Source organism: Pelodiscus sinensis, chromosome 12, assembly GCF_052426305.1.
Source record: "Pelodiscus sinensis isolate ZL-2025 chromosome 12, ASM5242630v1, whole genome shotgun sequence".
NCBI lineage: Eukaryota > Metazoa > Chordata > Testudines > Trionychidae > Pelodiscus > Pelodiscus sinensis.
The window spans coordinates 12,389,475-12,406,372 of record NC_143063.1 but is presented as its reverse complement, the minus strand read 5'-3'; the positions used below and the strand labels follow the sequence as shown (position 1 = coordinate 12,406,372).

At 42.6% G+C, this 16,898-nt stretch overlaps 2 protein-coding genes across 7 annotated transcripts in view; one reads left to right on the top strand and one right to left on the bottom strand.

The window, feature by feature from the left end:
* Positions 1-12,798, top strand: part of B3GNT9 (UDP-GlcNAc:betaGal beta-1,3-N-acetylglucosaminyltransferase 9) — a 48,809-nt gene extending 36,011 nt beyond the window's left edge. Inside the window, 3 exon segments of the mRNA XM_006120957.5 lie at positions 1,914-2,053; positions 5,923-7,201; positions 7,203-12,798. Of these exon segments, the coding sequence (XP_006121019.2) occupies positions 5,991-7,201; positions 7,203-7,254 (1,263 nt within the window). The 5' untranslated portion in view covers positions 1,914-2,053; positions 5,923-5,990 and the 3' untranslated portion in view covers positions 7,255-12,798.
* The window catches only part of PHAF1 (phagophore assembly factor 1), a 100,004-nt gene continuing 95,661 nt past the window's right edge, over positions 12,556-16,898 (bottom strand). For 5 of the 6 annotated variants that reach the window (XM_075940357.2, XM_089781436.1, XM_075940354.2 and 2 more), the window contains 2 exons: positions 15,562-15,634; positions 12,556-14,556 (listed from right to left, as the gene is read on the bottom strand). In XM_075940357.2, the coding sequence (XP_075796472.2) occupies positions 14,467-14,556; positions 15,562-15,634 (163 nt within the window). In that variant the 3' untranslated portion in view covers positions 12,556-14,466. The remainder of the gene's footprint in view (positions 14,557-15,561; positions 15,635-16,898) is intronic. The other variant, XM_075940358.2, reaches the window with a different exon arrangement.

Sequence of the window (16,898 nt, the reverse complement as noted above, 5' to 3'; positions counted from 1 at the left end):
CCTTTGTGAGTCCATGTTGACTATTCCTGATCACTTTCCCCTCTTCCAAGTGCTTCAATCCTCTCCATGATTCTTCCAGGGACTGAGGTACGGTTGACTGGTCTGTAGTTCCCTGGATTGTCCTTCTTCCCTTTTTTAAAGATGGGCACTACCTTTGCCTTTTTCCAATGATCCAGGATCTCTCCCGATCTCCATGAGTTTTCAAAGATAATGGCCAAAGGGCCTGCAATGACATTTGCCAACTCTCTCAGTACCCTCGGATGCATGAAATCTGGGCCCATGGATTTGTGTATGTTTAGCTTTTCTAAATAGTTCCTAACCTCTTCTTTCCCCACCGAGGCCTGTCGATCTTCATCCCATCTTGCGTCACTTAGTGCATTAGTCCGGGAGCCCACCTTGTCCGTGAGTACAGAGGCAAAGAAAGCATTGAGTACCTCAGCTTTCCCCACATCATTTGTCATTAGGTTACCTCCTTCATCAAGTAAGGGCCCCACACCCTCTCTGATCACCCTCTGATTGCTAACGTGCCTGTAGAAACCTTTCTTGTTATCCTTCACATCCCTTGCTAGCTGCAATTCCAATTGTGCTTTTGCCTTTCTGATAACTCCCTTGCATTCTCGAGCAATATATTTATACTCTTCCCTCATCATTAGTCCAAGTTTCCACTTCTTGTAAACTTCCTTTTTGTGTTTAAGCTCACCAAGGATGTCCCCGGTAAGCCAATCTGGTCACCTACCATATTTGTTTTTCTTGCGGCGCATTGGGATGGTTTCTTCCTGTGCCTTTAATAAGGCTTCTTTAAAATACTGCCAGCTCTCCTGGACTCCTTTCCCCTTCATGTTAGCATCCCAGGGAATCCTGCCCATCAGTTCTTTTTGACCTCAGAAATGGCTGAACTTCTGAAATCACCTGTACAGTCTCTCTATTGCCATCTATGCCTTTTGTCAACAAGCTTTTGGCCTTCTTGCTGTTCCTGGTGAAAAACCAATTTCTCAAGCTGTTGTGAAACCTTCCAGACCCAGGGTCCTGCCTTGAGTTTGGACTTTTAGGGGGAAATCTGGGTCCCCAATGAGAGCTTTGTCATTAATTTCAGGGTAGCTAAGATTTCACCCCTGCTTTTCACGTCCCTGCTTGCGAGCCCTGAGACACCATCAAGAAATTCTACACCAGATCCACTAATTCTTTTCCAATGCCAAGCGAGGGGCAACAAGGATATATCCCTTGCCCTGCCTTTCCCCCAGCAGTTGTAGGTCCAACAGCCTGTCCAATGGGATCCCCAACCAATTATTTCAAGATTTCACATTTGAGGTGGGGAGGTACAGGAAATCTGATTGGGTGGACCTTGGCAATGAACCCTGAGGCTTTTTCACCTACCATAGAGGGCTGGAAGGGTCTGTTTTTGCTGGCCACCCCTTCCACTTGTAAAGCAACTTGAATGATACAAAACAATCCCTATCCTACGGCTTGAACCTACCAGCTTCAGCCAGGAGTGAGAAGTAGAACTCAAACATGAAAACCTGCTCTTCCCATATGACAGCATGTTGTATTATTCACTGAGTTATCTCACGGCTATACTTTTGCTGCAGGTCTGTCCACCAAGGGGTAGGACTTTGTTACTTGCTTTGATAACACTGCTGTTTTTCCTAATTCTGAGTGGTTATGAATACTCAAACATAAAGGGGTCTGCAGGACTCATCCTCAATTTGTTGGCCAAGTTCAGTAACAGAACCTAGAGAGCTTTTCTCACACTGCCAAATTCAAAAGAGAACTGACTCCTGGCTAATAGCCAAGACCAGGGTAAGTACTGCAAAACTATATTTGAAATAGGATCATGGTTAGCAATTCCTTTTAAATTAAAAGTCTATATTTGGCATTAAACTATTTTATTTGAGCATTATATTGCTGTATTTCAGGGTCCTGTCCTTCACTAAATGAAAACAAAGACGAAGAATTGGGCCATCAAACTGTGCATGAAATAATCCAGGATTTTTTTTCCTGGCTCCTTCACAAGGATTCTGTTGCCAGATTCGACCACGTTGGCAGGATAATTCCTGTAAGTCATGGAAATTGCAAGCTTCGTGACACACACACATTTGATTCTAAGTCCTAGCCAATAACATTAAATGCAGTAAAGAACCAGATTTTTATCCAAGCCTTTTATTAGCATCTGGAATCTGAGAGCTGATGTCAGATCAGACATTACACAAAAGTTCTCTCAAATGGGAAAGGAGACAGGATTTTATGAAAAAAAAAACTGATGGCTTTTATCTTGATCTGAGACATGTAATCACTTGCCAACCTATCTTGCATTTTCTCATATAGGGACCAATCCAGGAAAGCACCGTACAGCCATAACTCAGTATAAAGCTTTAGAGCTCAACCCCCTTTGGCAGTTTTTAAATGGGTAGCAATGCCTACATACCTTCAAATATCTGGGCCTTCAAGCCTTGAGAGTCAGCACCAGCACCTTAAATGGACCCTGGAAATCCAGAGGCAACCTGTGAAGACTCCAAAACACTAGAGCAGTGATCATCAATCAGTAGATCTGGATCTACCGGTAGATCCTGGAGTCTCTGACTGGTGATTCTGTTTGTACTGGCCAGAAGGCTATCACGTGTTGGCACATCTACTACCCCTCTCTCTGGCTTTTCCTGCCCTCTGCCTTGGATCTGACCTGGGAGCCTCCTGCTTCCTCTGCAGGGTGTGGGGAGACAGAAAAGGGGGCACTGATGTCAGGATGTCCCCCTCCCTCTACCCATATACCTCATCTCCACAGAGAGGGGAGATATGACAGGGCTCGGGATGAAGGGAGTTGGCTGGCACGTGTTCCTATATCTGAACATGCTCAGCATACTTAAAGGGGCAATGCGAATCTGTCACGCACACACAGCGTACACACTAACCTCCCAACCCAACACACACTTGAGTTGCTGTTGTTACTTCTTTCACTTCTTTCCTAGTGTGGTATTTCAGGTTTTTGACTGGTCTGTGCCGTTCACAATTTTTATTTCCCACTTAGGCTTAAATTTAATTCTTTAAGTAGTGAGTTCTAAAACGCCGAACCTGCCATGCAGGAGTAATTAATCCCTACAGTTATTTTAAAAAATATATAGCAAGGTGTTTGGTTTCTACTTGTGATACCCTTCTGCACAGTACCTCCATATTGGTGAACATAACAAAATACAGTCCCTCTAATTTTTTCCATCTCTGGGTGCATCTACACTGCACCATTATTCCAGAAAAACAATAATAGCATCCACAGAGCAACTGCGTTAATTTGAAAGAAAATCGAAATAGTGGAGGGCTTTTTCCAACATTGGTAAACCTGCCTGCTCTTATATCCTCTCTTGCTCCTGCACCCTCCCCCTGGCCAGACACCCTGCTCCTGCACCCTTCTCACCCAGACCTTACACCCTCACCCCCTTCTGCACTCTCCCAGATCCTACACCCCATTCCTATCTCACTCACTGGCAGCCCTGTCCTGAACCCCTCATTTCCCCTCCCCCCATCCCAGAGCCTAAAACCCACTAACTCCAGAGCCCCAGAAGAGTAAATCTGGCCTATGGGAAGCCCTGAATCTCAGTCTTCCCTGTCTCTTCCCTTCGCTCCCTGGGGCTGCAGGCTGGATTGAGGTGTCTCAGTTGGGGGCCACATCAGTGAGGGTTGCGGGTTTTTGGAGGAGTTTTTTTTGCTTCTCACTTGTGTGATACCCAAATGATTTTTCTGTGGGTCAGTGGCCCCGACACAAAAAAGGTTCCCCACCCCTGCCATAAAGAAAGAAAACATTGAAATCTTTTGTTGGACATAAATTAATATTTTATTTAAAATTAAGTTTGATAAACTAACATGAGAAAGTTAAAGCACTTACTCTGTTTAATAATTGAAATTAAACCAGTCTTCCTAGCTGCAGCACTAGCAAAATGGCTTGGGAGTAATTAACAACTGGTGGTCCACGAAATTGAATCAGGTGGTCCACAGGCCAAAAATTTAAGAATCACTGAGATAGAGGAATCCCACAGGCATATAATTCTTAAGCAGAAAGTCAGACAAAGATGACAATTCATAATGGAACTTTTTGGCCTTAAATGTATATATATATATATATGTATATAAATTATTGTAAATATAGGGTTTGTAATCAGATATAATTGTGTGTGTATATACATATCAACTATAATGATCTTTTAAACAAATCCCATTGGTGCTGATAGTTTTCAGGTTCTGATCACCATCTCTCTTTGTTAATGTAGGGCTTAAATAAACAGATACACCACTCCCTGGTTGCTTCTAAGGATATTTGGAACAACTCTTGCTGTCAGTTTACTTCTGTTCCATCTATCTAGCTACTGTGGGATACAATGTGGCTACGTGTACTTTGGAGAAAAAGAATCTGGGTCTGTTCCAGTTATAGACAGGCAACCCATTATTTCTCTGTGCTATATTTAGGTTCTCTGTCCTTGTAACTCTTAGCTTTCTTTTTGCGGTGTAGCTACTAATCTAACTGAATAGAAGATCTCTGGGAGAAGCGTAAATTAGCAATCACATCTTATTGTAAGAGAAAAGCTGATCTTGCTTGTGAAATAAAACGCTCTTCTCCAGTCCCTGTCTTTGTTCAACACTGCATGATTAGCAATAGATATAAATAGGGACTCTTGTCTCTACCTCTGATGCACCAGATATTGATCATTTGTCTAATCCACATTGGCAAATTTCCCTTCTCTAAAATGATGTTGTACCAATCAAACGTTATTATATTGACAGAAATAACTATATTAAAATCTCAGACATGTTTAACAGTATATAAGTACTAATGGAAACAAAGGGACAAATGTGCATGTTCAGAGGTGCACCTACTGCACCCCATTTTGATGAGCAATTATGGCTGTGTGCATGCAGATGTCAAGGTCTGCACACTCGTGTATGTGCATGCACGCAGCCATGGAACTGGTCCTGCCTAGAGCAGGGGGCTGGACTTGATGACCTTCTGAGGTCTCTTCCAGTTCTATGATTCTAGGATTCTATGACACAGCCCCACGCTGCAGTGGGATATTTCTGTTCTTATTGGGCATGTTCAGAAATTTCACTCTACTTTTGTGTGCAGCAATTTGAAAGTCTGGCCTTCACCTGCCAGATTTATACAGGCAGTCCCCGGGTTACGTACAAGATAGGGACTGTAGGTTTGTTCTTAAGTTGAATTTGTATGTAAGTCGGAACTGGTACATATTGTAGGGGAAACTCTAGCCAAACATTTCTCCAGAGCTCAGTTTTATTCTCCCACACCTCACTTCCCTCAGTCCTTTATTCTCAAGCTGAGGTGTCTGCTGAGAAAAGCCGCTCTGCGTCTCCCTGGTCTGCTGGGGGGAAGCAGCTAATGTGGGGTTGCCTCACCCCATTTGTAAGTAGGGATCCGATGTAAGTCGGACCCATGTAACCCAGGGACTGCCTGTATTTGTTTTTGAATGACATGGAGAGGACTAAAGAACTAAGGAAGCCCCACAATATTATCAAGGTTTTTTTTTTCTTTTTAAATACGAGATAAGGTTTTGCTTATAGTGTTACACTATATTCTTCTAGGACACAATGATGGGATATTTTATATTTTTGCAGAGGAGGTGGAACAACAACTATATTATAGAGAGGTTTTAAGAACAGTTGGATTTCCTACTGGTAATATGAACAGCAACATGTTCTAAAGGTCAGAGCAGATGACTATAATCCAGGCCCTCCTGAGTTCAACGCCTTGCTTAGCTATTGGTTTGCAGTTTAGTTCTTAGTAAAGTACTTCATGAGTCTCAGCATTGCCATAAGTAAAACAAGAAAGTTAATATCTTCCTCCTGTGTGTCTGATGGGTGTTAATTTTTACCAGAGTGCTTTGAAGACATTAAGTACTCTGCACTGATGTATGGTGTGTTTATTTGCAGATGGCCATGTGTTCTGAGCAGCTCACCAAACTCAGCTTTTAACATTCCTTGCAAGAAGTGCAGAGACAATGAGAGTTCGGCTCAAAAGGGATGTGATCTGCACCCTTTTTTTGGTGGTTGTGCTTTGCTCTTTATTCTATTCCCAGTTAGAGCATACACCCTTAACAGGAAGCAGGAAACAAACACACAAGAAACCTGCACCAACACCGAGGATCTTCCCAGGCCATCAAGCCCCTAAGTGGCACCCTGAAGCAGAGGTGACGTTTGACCATTCCCAAATCATTTCTATTGCTAAAGATGTGGAGGTGACAAGTAAACAGGCCCAAACAACCCCTTTGCCACCACTGACTCATTCTGTCTTTGATTTCAAACGCTACCTTCTAAATAAGGATAATCGGAATTTCAATCTTCTCATTAATCAGCCCAAGAAATGCAGGAAAACACCTGAAGGTCCCTTCTTGCTTATAGCCATAAAATCAGTAGTTGAGGACTTTGACAGACGCGAGATCGTCCGTAGGACTTGGGGTAGGGAGGGTTTGGTGAATGGGGTGCAGGTTCAAAGAGTTTTCCTCCTGGGAATACCAAAGAATAAGACAGCATTGGCAACATGGGAGATCCTTGTCCACCAGGAGAGTGTGATGTATCAGGACATTTTACTCTGGGACTTTCTGGACACCTTCTTCAACCTGACCTTGAAAGAGATCCACTTTCTAAACTGGGCTGATGAATTTTGTTCCAGTGTGAAATTCATTTTTAAAGGGGATGCTGATGTTTTTGTCAATGTGGAGAACATCATTGACTTTCTTGAGATATATGACCCTGCAAAAGACCTCTTTGTTGGGGACATTATCTACAATGCTCATCCAATCCGCATGAAAAAGAGTAAATACTACATCCCAGAAACAATGTATGGGCTAGGCACGTACCCAGTCTATGCAGGGGGAGGAGGCTTCTTACTGTCCAACAGCACCATGAGAAAGCTCTTTCAGGCTTGCCAAGAGGTAGAGCTCTTCCCAATTGATGATGTCTTTCTGGGCATGTGCTTGCAGAGAATCAATCTCAAACCTGTTTTGCATGAAGGATTCAAGACATTTGGCATTGTGAAACCCTCTGCTGCCCCACACCTGCAGACATTTGATCCCTGCTTTTACAAAGATCTCATGGTAGTCCACAGTCTAAAAGTAGCTGAAATCTGGCTAATGTGGAACCTCCTTCATAATCCAGAGCTCTCCTGTACCCAAAAGAAAAAGGTGAAGAGGCCTTTCCAATGGAACAGGAAAAGCAATGTCAAGCAGCAGCCAAAAGCAGGTTAAACACGGCAGAAGCAGATGATGAACCAAGCTCGGAGGAACCCAACATGCTGCTTTCGCACATCTTGTTTAAAAGATTTGGAGAGAAGGTCATACTATTGGAGACATTTGCCAGAATTCCACATCTGCACACGCTATTTGTAGTAGGACATTTTCCTTAATCTGATTCCAAGCAATTCACAAAAGTAGGTTTAATTTATTATTATTTATTAGTATGTCAGTAATGCTCAAAGACCTCCCCCCGCACCTAGGATTATTGTGCTGTACCAAACACATAGTAAAATACAGCCCCCAAAAGCTTATCATTTGAGATTTAATGTAAGTGAATGTGACATATAAGGAGCAGGGTAGGGTGGGAGATGAGGGCAAGAGTTGTGAAGATAAAAATAATTTGCTATATAGGTCTGGGATTTCTGAGAGCCATCAAGAATTGGGCAATAGCTAAAATAAAGAAAATCGGCTCTCCCCAGCTGATGCACAAACCAAACCACTGTTGCTGGCTGCTTGGAGGTATCAGTGGAGGTGGGTTTTGATGAAGAAGAGGGCAGTAATAGTATGGGGGCTACATGCAGAATGGGAGGGAGGAAACAAAATTGGAAGTTGAAGATGTCATTGTCGGCAGACCAAGGACGGATAGGGAAAAGGCAATTACAGATAAATACGAAATGTTAGGGCTGTGAAGAGCACTGAAGGGGAGAAGTGCCCGCATGTACCTTCCCTCCCTTGTGACGCACAACAAGGGTATCTAAAACGGCCCGGGTGAAAACCTCTCACTTCTTTACTGCCAAGCCTTATATAGAATACGGAAGTAGAGGGGAGGAAGACAAGTTGTGGAGCGCCTATAGGGGGACACATCTCCAAAAACTATTGTTACTAGCAATGTTAAATATTGGCTAATTGAATAGTCAACTAATCTTATGAATTCTTATCAGTTACTCGACTATTCTATACTCCCCAGGCATGGAGCTGGCAGCCAGTGTGCTCCGGCCCCACTCCCAAGGAACCCCTTGCCTTTGTATCAGAGGCAGAAGTGTGGGGTACCAGGTAGGAGCTGATCCGCAAGAGGAGCCAGTTTAAAAAACAGGTCCCCTTGTGGCTTGGCTGCCTGTCACCCAGTGCTGCTGCCTCTGATACAGTGTGTATATGTATCACTGGGAGATGGGTCGGAAATGGGAGGGAGTGTGGGCAGAGAGAAAGGAGGGTCAGGGCAAAACTGAGAGGCAAGGTCAAATCAGGATCTTAGATGATTATATACAAATGCGAGAAATATGGGAAATAAGCAGGAAGAAATGAAAGTACCAATAAATAAGTACAATTATGACATTGTTGGCATCACAGAAACTTGGTGGGATAATACACATGATTGGAATGTTTGTATAGAAGGGTACACCTTGCTCAGGAACGACAGACAGGGAAAAAAGGGAGGAGGTGTTGCCCTATACATTAAAAATGAACACACTTGGAGTGAGGTAGAAGTGGGCATAGGAGACGGAAATGTTGAGAGTCTCTGGGTTAGGCTAAAAGGGATTAAAAACAAAGGTGATGTCATGCTAGGAGTCTACTACAGGCCCCCTATCCAGGTGGAAGAAGTGGATGAGGCTCTTTTTAAACAACAAAATCATCCAAAGCCCAAGATTTGGTGATGGGGGACTTCAACTATCCAGATATAGGTTGGGAAAATAACACTGCGGGGCACAGACTATCCAATAAGTTCTTGGACTGCATTGGAGACAACTTTTTATTTCAGAAGGTTGAAAAAGCTACCAGGGAGAAAGCTGTTCTAGATTTGATCCTAACAAATAGGGAGGAACTGGTTGAGAACTTGAAAGTGGAAGGCAGGTTGGGTGAAAGTGATCATGAAATCATAGAGTTCACAATTCTAAGGAAGGATAGAAGGGAGAACAGCAAAATAGAGACAATGGATTTCAGGAAGGCGGATTTTGGTTAGCTCAGAGAGCTGATAGGTAAGGTCCAATGGGAATGGAGACTGAGAGGAAAGACAACTGAGGAGAGTTGGCAGTTTTTCAAAGGGACATTGTTAAGGGCCCAAAAGCAAGCTATTCCGCTGTGTCGGAAAGATAGAAAATATGGCAAAAGATCGCCTTGGCTTAACCACGAGATCTTGAATGATCTAAAAATAAAAAAGGAGCCATATAAAAAATGGAAAGTAGGACAAATTACAAAGGTTGAATATGGGCAAACAGCACAGGAATGCAGGGGCAAGATTAGAAAGGCAAAGGCACAGAATGAGCTCAAACTAGCTACGGGAATAAAGGGAAACAAGAAGACATGTATTTTATAAATACATTAGAAGCAAGAGGAAGACCAAGGAGAGGGTAGGCCCACTGCTCAGTGAAGAGGGAGAAACAGCAACAGGAAACTTGGAAATGGCAGAGATGCTCAATTACTTCTTTGTTTTGGTCTTTACCGAGAAGTCTGTAGGAATGCCTAACAGTGAATGCTAGTGGAAAGGGGGTAATTTTAGAAGGTAAAATAAAAAAAGAACAAGTTAAAAATCACCTAGAAAAGTTAGATGCCTACAAGTCACCAGGGCCTGATGAAATGCATCCTAGAATACTCAAGGAGCTGATAGAGGAGGTATCTGAGCCTCTAGCTATCATCTTTGGAAAATCAAGGGAGACAGGGGAGATTCCAGAGGACTGGAAAAGGGCAAATATAGTGCCCATCTATAAAAAGAGAAATAAGAACCCAGGAAACTACAGATCAGTTAGTTTAACTTCTGTGCCAGGAAAGATAATGGAGCAAGTAATTAAGGAAGTCATCTGTAAACACTTGGAAAGTGGCAAGGTGATAGGGAACAGCCAGCATGGATTTGTAAAGAACAAATCATGTCAAACCAATCTGATAGCTTTTTTTAATAGGATAACAAGTCTTGTGGATAAGGGAGAAGTGGTGGATGTGGTATACCTAGACTTTAGTAAGGCGTTTGATACAGTCTCGCATGATAGTCTTATCAATAAACTAGGTAAATACAACTTAGATGGGGCTACTATAAGGTGGGTGCATAACTGGCTGGATAACCGTACTCAGAGAGTAGTTATTAATGGTTCACAATCCTGCTGGAAAGGCATAACAAGTGGGGTTCCGCAGGGATCTGTTTTGGGACCGGCTCTGTTCAATATCTTCATCAACAATTTAGATATTGGTATAGAAAGCACGCTTATTAAGTTTGCAGATGATACCAAGCTGGGAGGGACTTCGACTAATCTGGAGGATAGGGTCATAATTCAAAATGACCTGGACAAATTGGAGAAATGGTCTGAAATAAATAGGATGAAGTTTAATAAAGACAAATGCAAAGTGTTCCACATAGGAAGGAACAATCAGTTTCATACATACAGAATGGGAAGCGATGGTCTGGGAAGGAGTACAGCAGAAAGGGATCTAGGGGTTTTAGTGGACCACAAGTTAAATATGAGTCAGCAGTGTGATGCTGTTGCAAAGAAAGCAAACATGATTCGGGGATGTATTAACAGGTGTGTTGTGAGCAAGACACGAGAAGTCATTCTTCCGCTCTACTCTGTGCTGGTTAGGCCTCAATTGGAGTATTGTGTCCAGTTCTGGGCACCGCATTTCAAGAAAGATGTGGAAAAACTGGAGAGGGTCCAGAGAAGAGCAACGAGAATGATTAAAGATCTAGAGAACATGACCAATGAGGGAAGGCTGAAGGAATTGGGTTTGTTTAGTTTAGAAAAGAGAAGACTGAGGGGGGACATGATAGCAGTTTTCAGATATCTAAAAGGGTGTCATAAGGAGGAGGGAGAAAACTTGTTCATCTTGGCCTCTGAGGACAGAGCAAGAAGCAATGGGCTTAAACTGCAGCAAGGGAGGTTTAGGTTGGACATTAGGAAAAAGTTCCTAACTGTCAGGATAGTCAAACACTGGAATAAATTGCCCAGGGAGGTTAAGGAATCCCCATCTCTGGAGATATTTCAGAGTAGGTTAGATAAATGTCTATCAGGGATGGTCTAGACCCGTGGTCACCAACCAGTAGATCGCCATCTACCAGTAGATCTCGGAGGCTCTAAGAGTAGCTCTTGAGCCCTCTTTGAACTGCGCGCCTGCGCAGTACATTTACATTAGATTTCCTCATTTGAGGAGCAGCTACTCACCGAGCAACAGCACAGGTGAGTAGCTGCGAGGAATGGTGGGAATTTTTTTTAAAGTAGCAGTATAAGGATTGGGGCTAACAAGTGATGGAGAGGAAGAGAATAGAGAGGGCGGGGCTTCCAGGAAGGGGCGGGGCAGTAGATCTTGGCTTGGTCTGTCATTTAAAAAGTGATCTTGGGTGTAAAAAGGTTGGAGACCACTGGTCTAGACAGTATTTGGTCCTGGACTCGATGACCTCTCGAAGTCCCTTCCAGTCCTAGTATTCTATGTGAGCTCCTGGACCCAGGACTGAGCCAGGCTGTCTGTCTGCCTGGCTCCTAATACACTTTAAATGCAGAGGTGCAGCAGGAGTAGGTCCTGGACCCAGTGCGAGCCAAGACTAAGCCGGGCTGCTGGCCAGCCTCCTAAAAAATTACTGGGGGGGGAGAGGATGTATGTATTCTAAAGCATTAATCTATAAGCTTTTGCTTATTGGTTAATTGACTACACTATTACATCTCTAATTGTTACTGCACAAGGTGAGTAACTTCCTCCTCTTCTTTGAGTAATGTTCCTATGGGTGCTCCACTGTAGGGGATCCAAGTACTACTCACCTCTGGAAGCTGGGGCTTCAGAGAGGAGTCAGTTAATACATAGAGTACTGTGGGGTCAAAGATGGCATGGAGACTGAATCTTTGGCGATCACAATGTTCTGTGAGCATGTGGGCAGAGGCCCAAGTAGCTGCTCTACAGGTTACTGAAATAGGAATATCTGTAAGGAATGTGACCAACGTAGAAACTGATTTTGTGGAGTGCAGATGGACTTTGGATGGAAGCATATTATGCCCTTGATAACAATGGTTAATGCAACCAGAGATCCATTTGGATAGTCTTTGAGCCAGTATCACAGAGCTTTGGAAGCTTTCTGTGGCTAAAAGGAAGACCGCAAATTATTTTATATATAATTACACTGCATCCTAAGAGGATGCACTGTAATGAATGTCAGAAAATAAGCTCTGTTAAGATACTGTCAATAAATATTTCTCTGTAGTGCGGTAACATTATCCTGCATATATATATATATGTTTTTTTAATAAAGTGGTGCATGCTCTTGCTTTATTTCATAACATGTACTTACATGTTATGAAATAAAGCAAGAGCATGCACCACTTTATTACAAAAACACTCAGCAACTGTATGTAACACAAAACAGTAACAGAGAGTCACATTTTATTTGTCTTTCAATATACAAGCTCATTATGTGTTCCGTTTAATTTACAGCCGGGCTATGTAAAGCAACATGAAAATTAGAGAGGAAATAAAGAAATAGATGGAAGTGTAGAATTTTTTCAGCAAGCATGATCACAAGAAACAAACACAGATTGAACAGGAATATAACAGGAGTAACACCTAAGAATAATGAAGGTATACAGTAAATTTCTCCTTAGATTCTCAATGTGTTTTTTTGTTTGTTTTAGTAAAACACTCTAGAATGTCACAGTATACACGGAGACTAAATGGCAAAGAATATCATACGCACATACTCACACAAAACACCATGTCACATTTATCCCCTGCTACTGGCCCAGGATCCAAAACACTAGTTAACACACTATTTCCTATCTCCCATTCACTGATAAACTATACAGGATTACACTGTACATGGCGTTAAAATTACAAAAATGTCATATTTACAAAATCTGTACACACATTGTAAAACTCACAAAATCATTGTCTATGTATCACAAGTTGCTACACCAAAATATTAAAAATGGGACAAAATTATACATATATCTTTTCTATTCTTAAAAAGGGTTAATATTTCAAAGCACACACACCATTTTCCCCAATAAGACTGTAAGAGACCTAGAAACCAAAAGCATCCACTTCAGATAAAATGCAGTGAGGAGCATTTCCTGACTAGAGAAAAGCCTGTTTCCTGGAGGTGGGTTGGGGTGTGCAGTTAGATTACATGTACAGAAATGGTGAAACTAGATTGGGTATATCTTTGGCTAAAACTTTGGCATTAAATAAAAGTTATACTTCAGAAGTCACGGGGAAAAGTTTCTTGGTGCTGGAGGAATTGAAGAATTTTTTTTCCCTACATATTCACTACAAGTTTTCTTTCCTTTTCTATGGGAAACAGGGAATAAGTAGGAGGTTGGAATCAACATATTACAATACATTTGCAGATGAGGCAACTGAATTTTCCTTTATGGGATGTATTTTTTTCATTTTTTAAGTATGAAGAAAAATGTTATCAAAGAAAAGCATCTTTCAGTTATACAAATCATCTCTTCAAGACTTTTTTTTTAAACTGCGTACAGTTATTAAACAAGGCCTGGCAGAAAAAAAAATTGCTTCAGCATGTCAAGTAAATATTAGTGCAGGAAGGTGAACTATTCAATCCACCACATAAATAAGCTTAATGCACAGCTTACATTAAATAACCATTACACCCCGTACACAGATGCTCTTCAGTGAAGATCATGTTTATCAAGTAATTAAAGTGTATGTAGTGCAAATGTTACACAATCAAGTATTATGCACATGCTATTTGCTTGTTCTGAAGTTACACAAAGATGTGGTGCCTGAAATCATGTACATATATACACCCTTACCACACTTGGTACAATGTCCTAATCCACAGAAATATCAATGTGTTTAGATTTGTGCGTGTGTGTGTATGTATGCATAAATAAAAGGTATGTATATATATAGTTGGTGTCTTAAAATAGGACTACCATATCAATTCAGTTTGACCAACACAAAAACAAACTACTATCGATACCTGCTTCCAGATACTCCAAGGCTCAAAAAGTTTGTGCTTCATTCTTGCAGTCATTAATGCCTCTTCCGCCAGTTCAGGAAGGAAAGAGTCTCTTCAGATCTGTGCTGCACAGACGGCCAATTGAGAGGAGTAAAATGAAGACACAGATACCTAGCCATTTTCCTCCATCACTAGCTCCATGCCTCATGATGAAGGGTTGTGAGAGTTTCTCCTCGATGGGAGGAATTGTATTTTGAAAAAATCATACCATGCTTTCCATATAAGTGGCAGCAAATCAAGGCACACTGTATGAGTTTTGTAGCATTTAGATTAGCTGACTTTGAAGGTGATGCTTCACTGTGAAAGATCCGATGTTCTCAACTGGCTGCAGGGCCTTGCTGGGCCATACAATGTAACAGATGCTATGTGATTATTCTGCATCACCTGCAAAAAGAGAACAAGCAAAAAAATAAAAACACCACAGGCAAAAGGGAACTTGGGAAGTTGTCAGATACAGTTGCAGTATTTCTGTGCCTGAGTAGAGAGAGAATATACACTTGAACCTCCTTAATCCAGTCATCTGAGATCTGAGAACACCTATGGTTTGGACCCCTGCATAGCTGGAGCACCAGTGCAGGGGGAGGATGAAGTGGCTCTGCACATAATCATTTCCGCTGTTCTTCCCCTCTGGCCAGAGGAATGCCTTGTCAGGAGGCTTTTACTCCACTGTTCCCATTGACTGCGAATTCCAGACAATGGGGGGGAGGGTGCAGCCATGTGTCCTACTGGGAATGGGGCACCATGTGAGCACCCACCACCATCCTCCTTATGCACCCTCCCCTTCCTCCCAGAATCTGCACCCCCATGCCATTAACAGTTTAAATACAGTGCATTAAAGATTTATCTTATGACACACTATACATATTCAGTATTTTAGAATGGTTTATACATACAAAAGCCCTTCATTATGGCAAATATTCATGGTCCAGAAAATTCTATAATCTGCAAAGTCTATTTATCAAAATTGCCAGATTGAAGAAGTTCAAGTGTATATTAAAAATTAAGCAACTGATAAAATGGAATTAAAACACTGAAAGATCTTTGCCAGCTCTGAAAAATTACTGCTTAATTTCCAGGCTTCATTTAGTCACATTTGCTGTTTAATATGGGCACTCACCACCACCCGAAAATATTTATTGAGAACTAAACATATGTCCCAATTGCATCTGTTATGGGTGAAAAGACAGATACACCAGCCTTAAACACTAGAGATGGATTAAACCTGGGGAAAGATGGTAAATGTCCCATTTGTATTCCCAATATCAACAACTGCTCTTGAATGCTGGCTCTCATAGGCATACAGGAAAGACAAAAAGCTGCATTAAAATCCAGAAGCCAGCTCCACACCATTTTCTCTAATCCAAACAAATCTGAAACTTTTTTCCTAACCTCAAAGATCATTCGCTGCAGCCCAAAACAAAACGTTGATCCAAATGGGTTAGTATTGTTCGGAGAGGAAGACCTTAAAAAAAAAAAAGAAAAGAAAAAAGTATTATGGGTGTATAAGAGGTTAGAATTTCTCAATGTGAAACAATAGCCATCCATGATTATGTGGTAAGTTTGCCACATTTCTCTTGGGCCAAGATTATTTATATTGGGAGGCATTATATTCATCGGCATTATGCTGCTTTTGGATTTCAAGTGTTCTCGAGTGGTACAGAAATATTGGGGGAAGGAGGAGAGAAGGATGTACTGGGACAAAATAAGTGGTTATTAGTGACTGCAGAGGACAGCTTTCATTCACCCAAGGCTGGAAAGGAAAAACTAAATATAAATCATAGAATCATAGGATTGGAAGAGACCATGGGCAGTTTGTGCAGTTAAGGATGGGGGACGCAGGTCCTCATCCCCAGCCCCTAATAAGGCCCTGCCCCCACCATTGTGCCCAGTGTGCTCCCGCCCACCATAAGGAGGGGAAGAGATGGGAGGGCATGCACATGCACCTCAGCCTGCCTGGCACCCAGAGCATCAGGGAGGGAGACGCGCTGGAGGACCAGGGAGGGAGGAGGCTGCATGGATCTAGCCTTATTGGGCCTCCCACCTCCCCGGTCACTGGAGCACCAGAAAAGGAGGGGTCCACGTGGTTGCAGCCTCCCTGGCCTCCGGAGCGCCATCGAGGAAGGAGGCCGTGTGGCCCAAGCCTGCCAGAGCCCCAGAGCACTGGAAAGGGTGGGCACTGAGGGACAGCCACACTCCATCCCCAGAACGCCTACACAGGCATTCTAGGGGCAGAACTTGGGTGGGACCATGCCTTGTAGCTTGCCTCCACCCCCAGGCTACTAAACACCCACTGAAGAGACCTCAGGAGGTCATCGAGTGCCACCCCCTGTTGAAAACATTACCAACACCAAGTAAATCATCCCTAATAGGGCTTTAACAATCCAGGACTTACAATCCTATAGGGATGGAGATTCTACTCCCTCCCTAAGGGAACCCATTCCAGTGCTTCACCACCCTCCTAGTGAAACAGTTCTTCCTAACAGCCAATCTTGACCTTCCCCACTGCAACTTGAGACCATTGCTCCGTGTTCTGCCATCTGCCATTACTGTGAACAGCCTCTCTCCAGCCTCTTCAGAACCTCCCATCAGGAAGTTGAAGGCTGCTATCAAATCCCCCCTCACTCTTCTCTTTTTCAGACTAAACAAGCCCAAATCCCTCAGTCTCTTCTTGTAAGTCATGTGCTCCAGCCCCCAATTATTTTGGTTGCCCTCCGCTGGACCCTCTC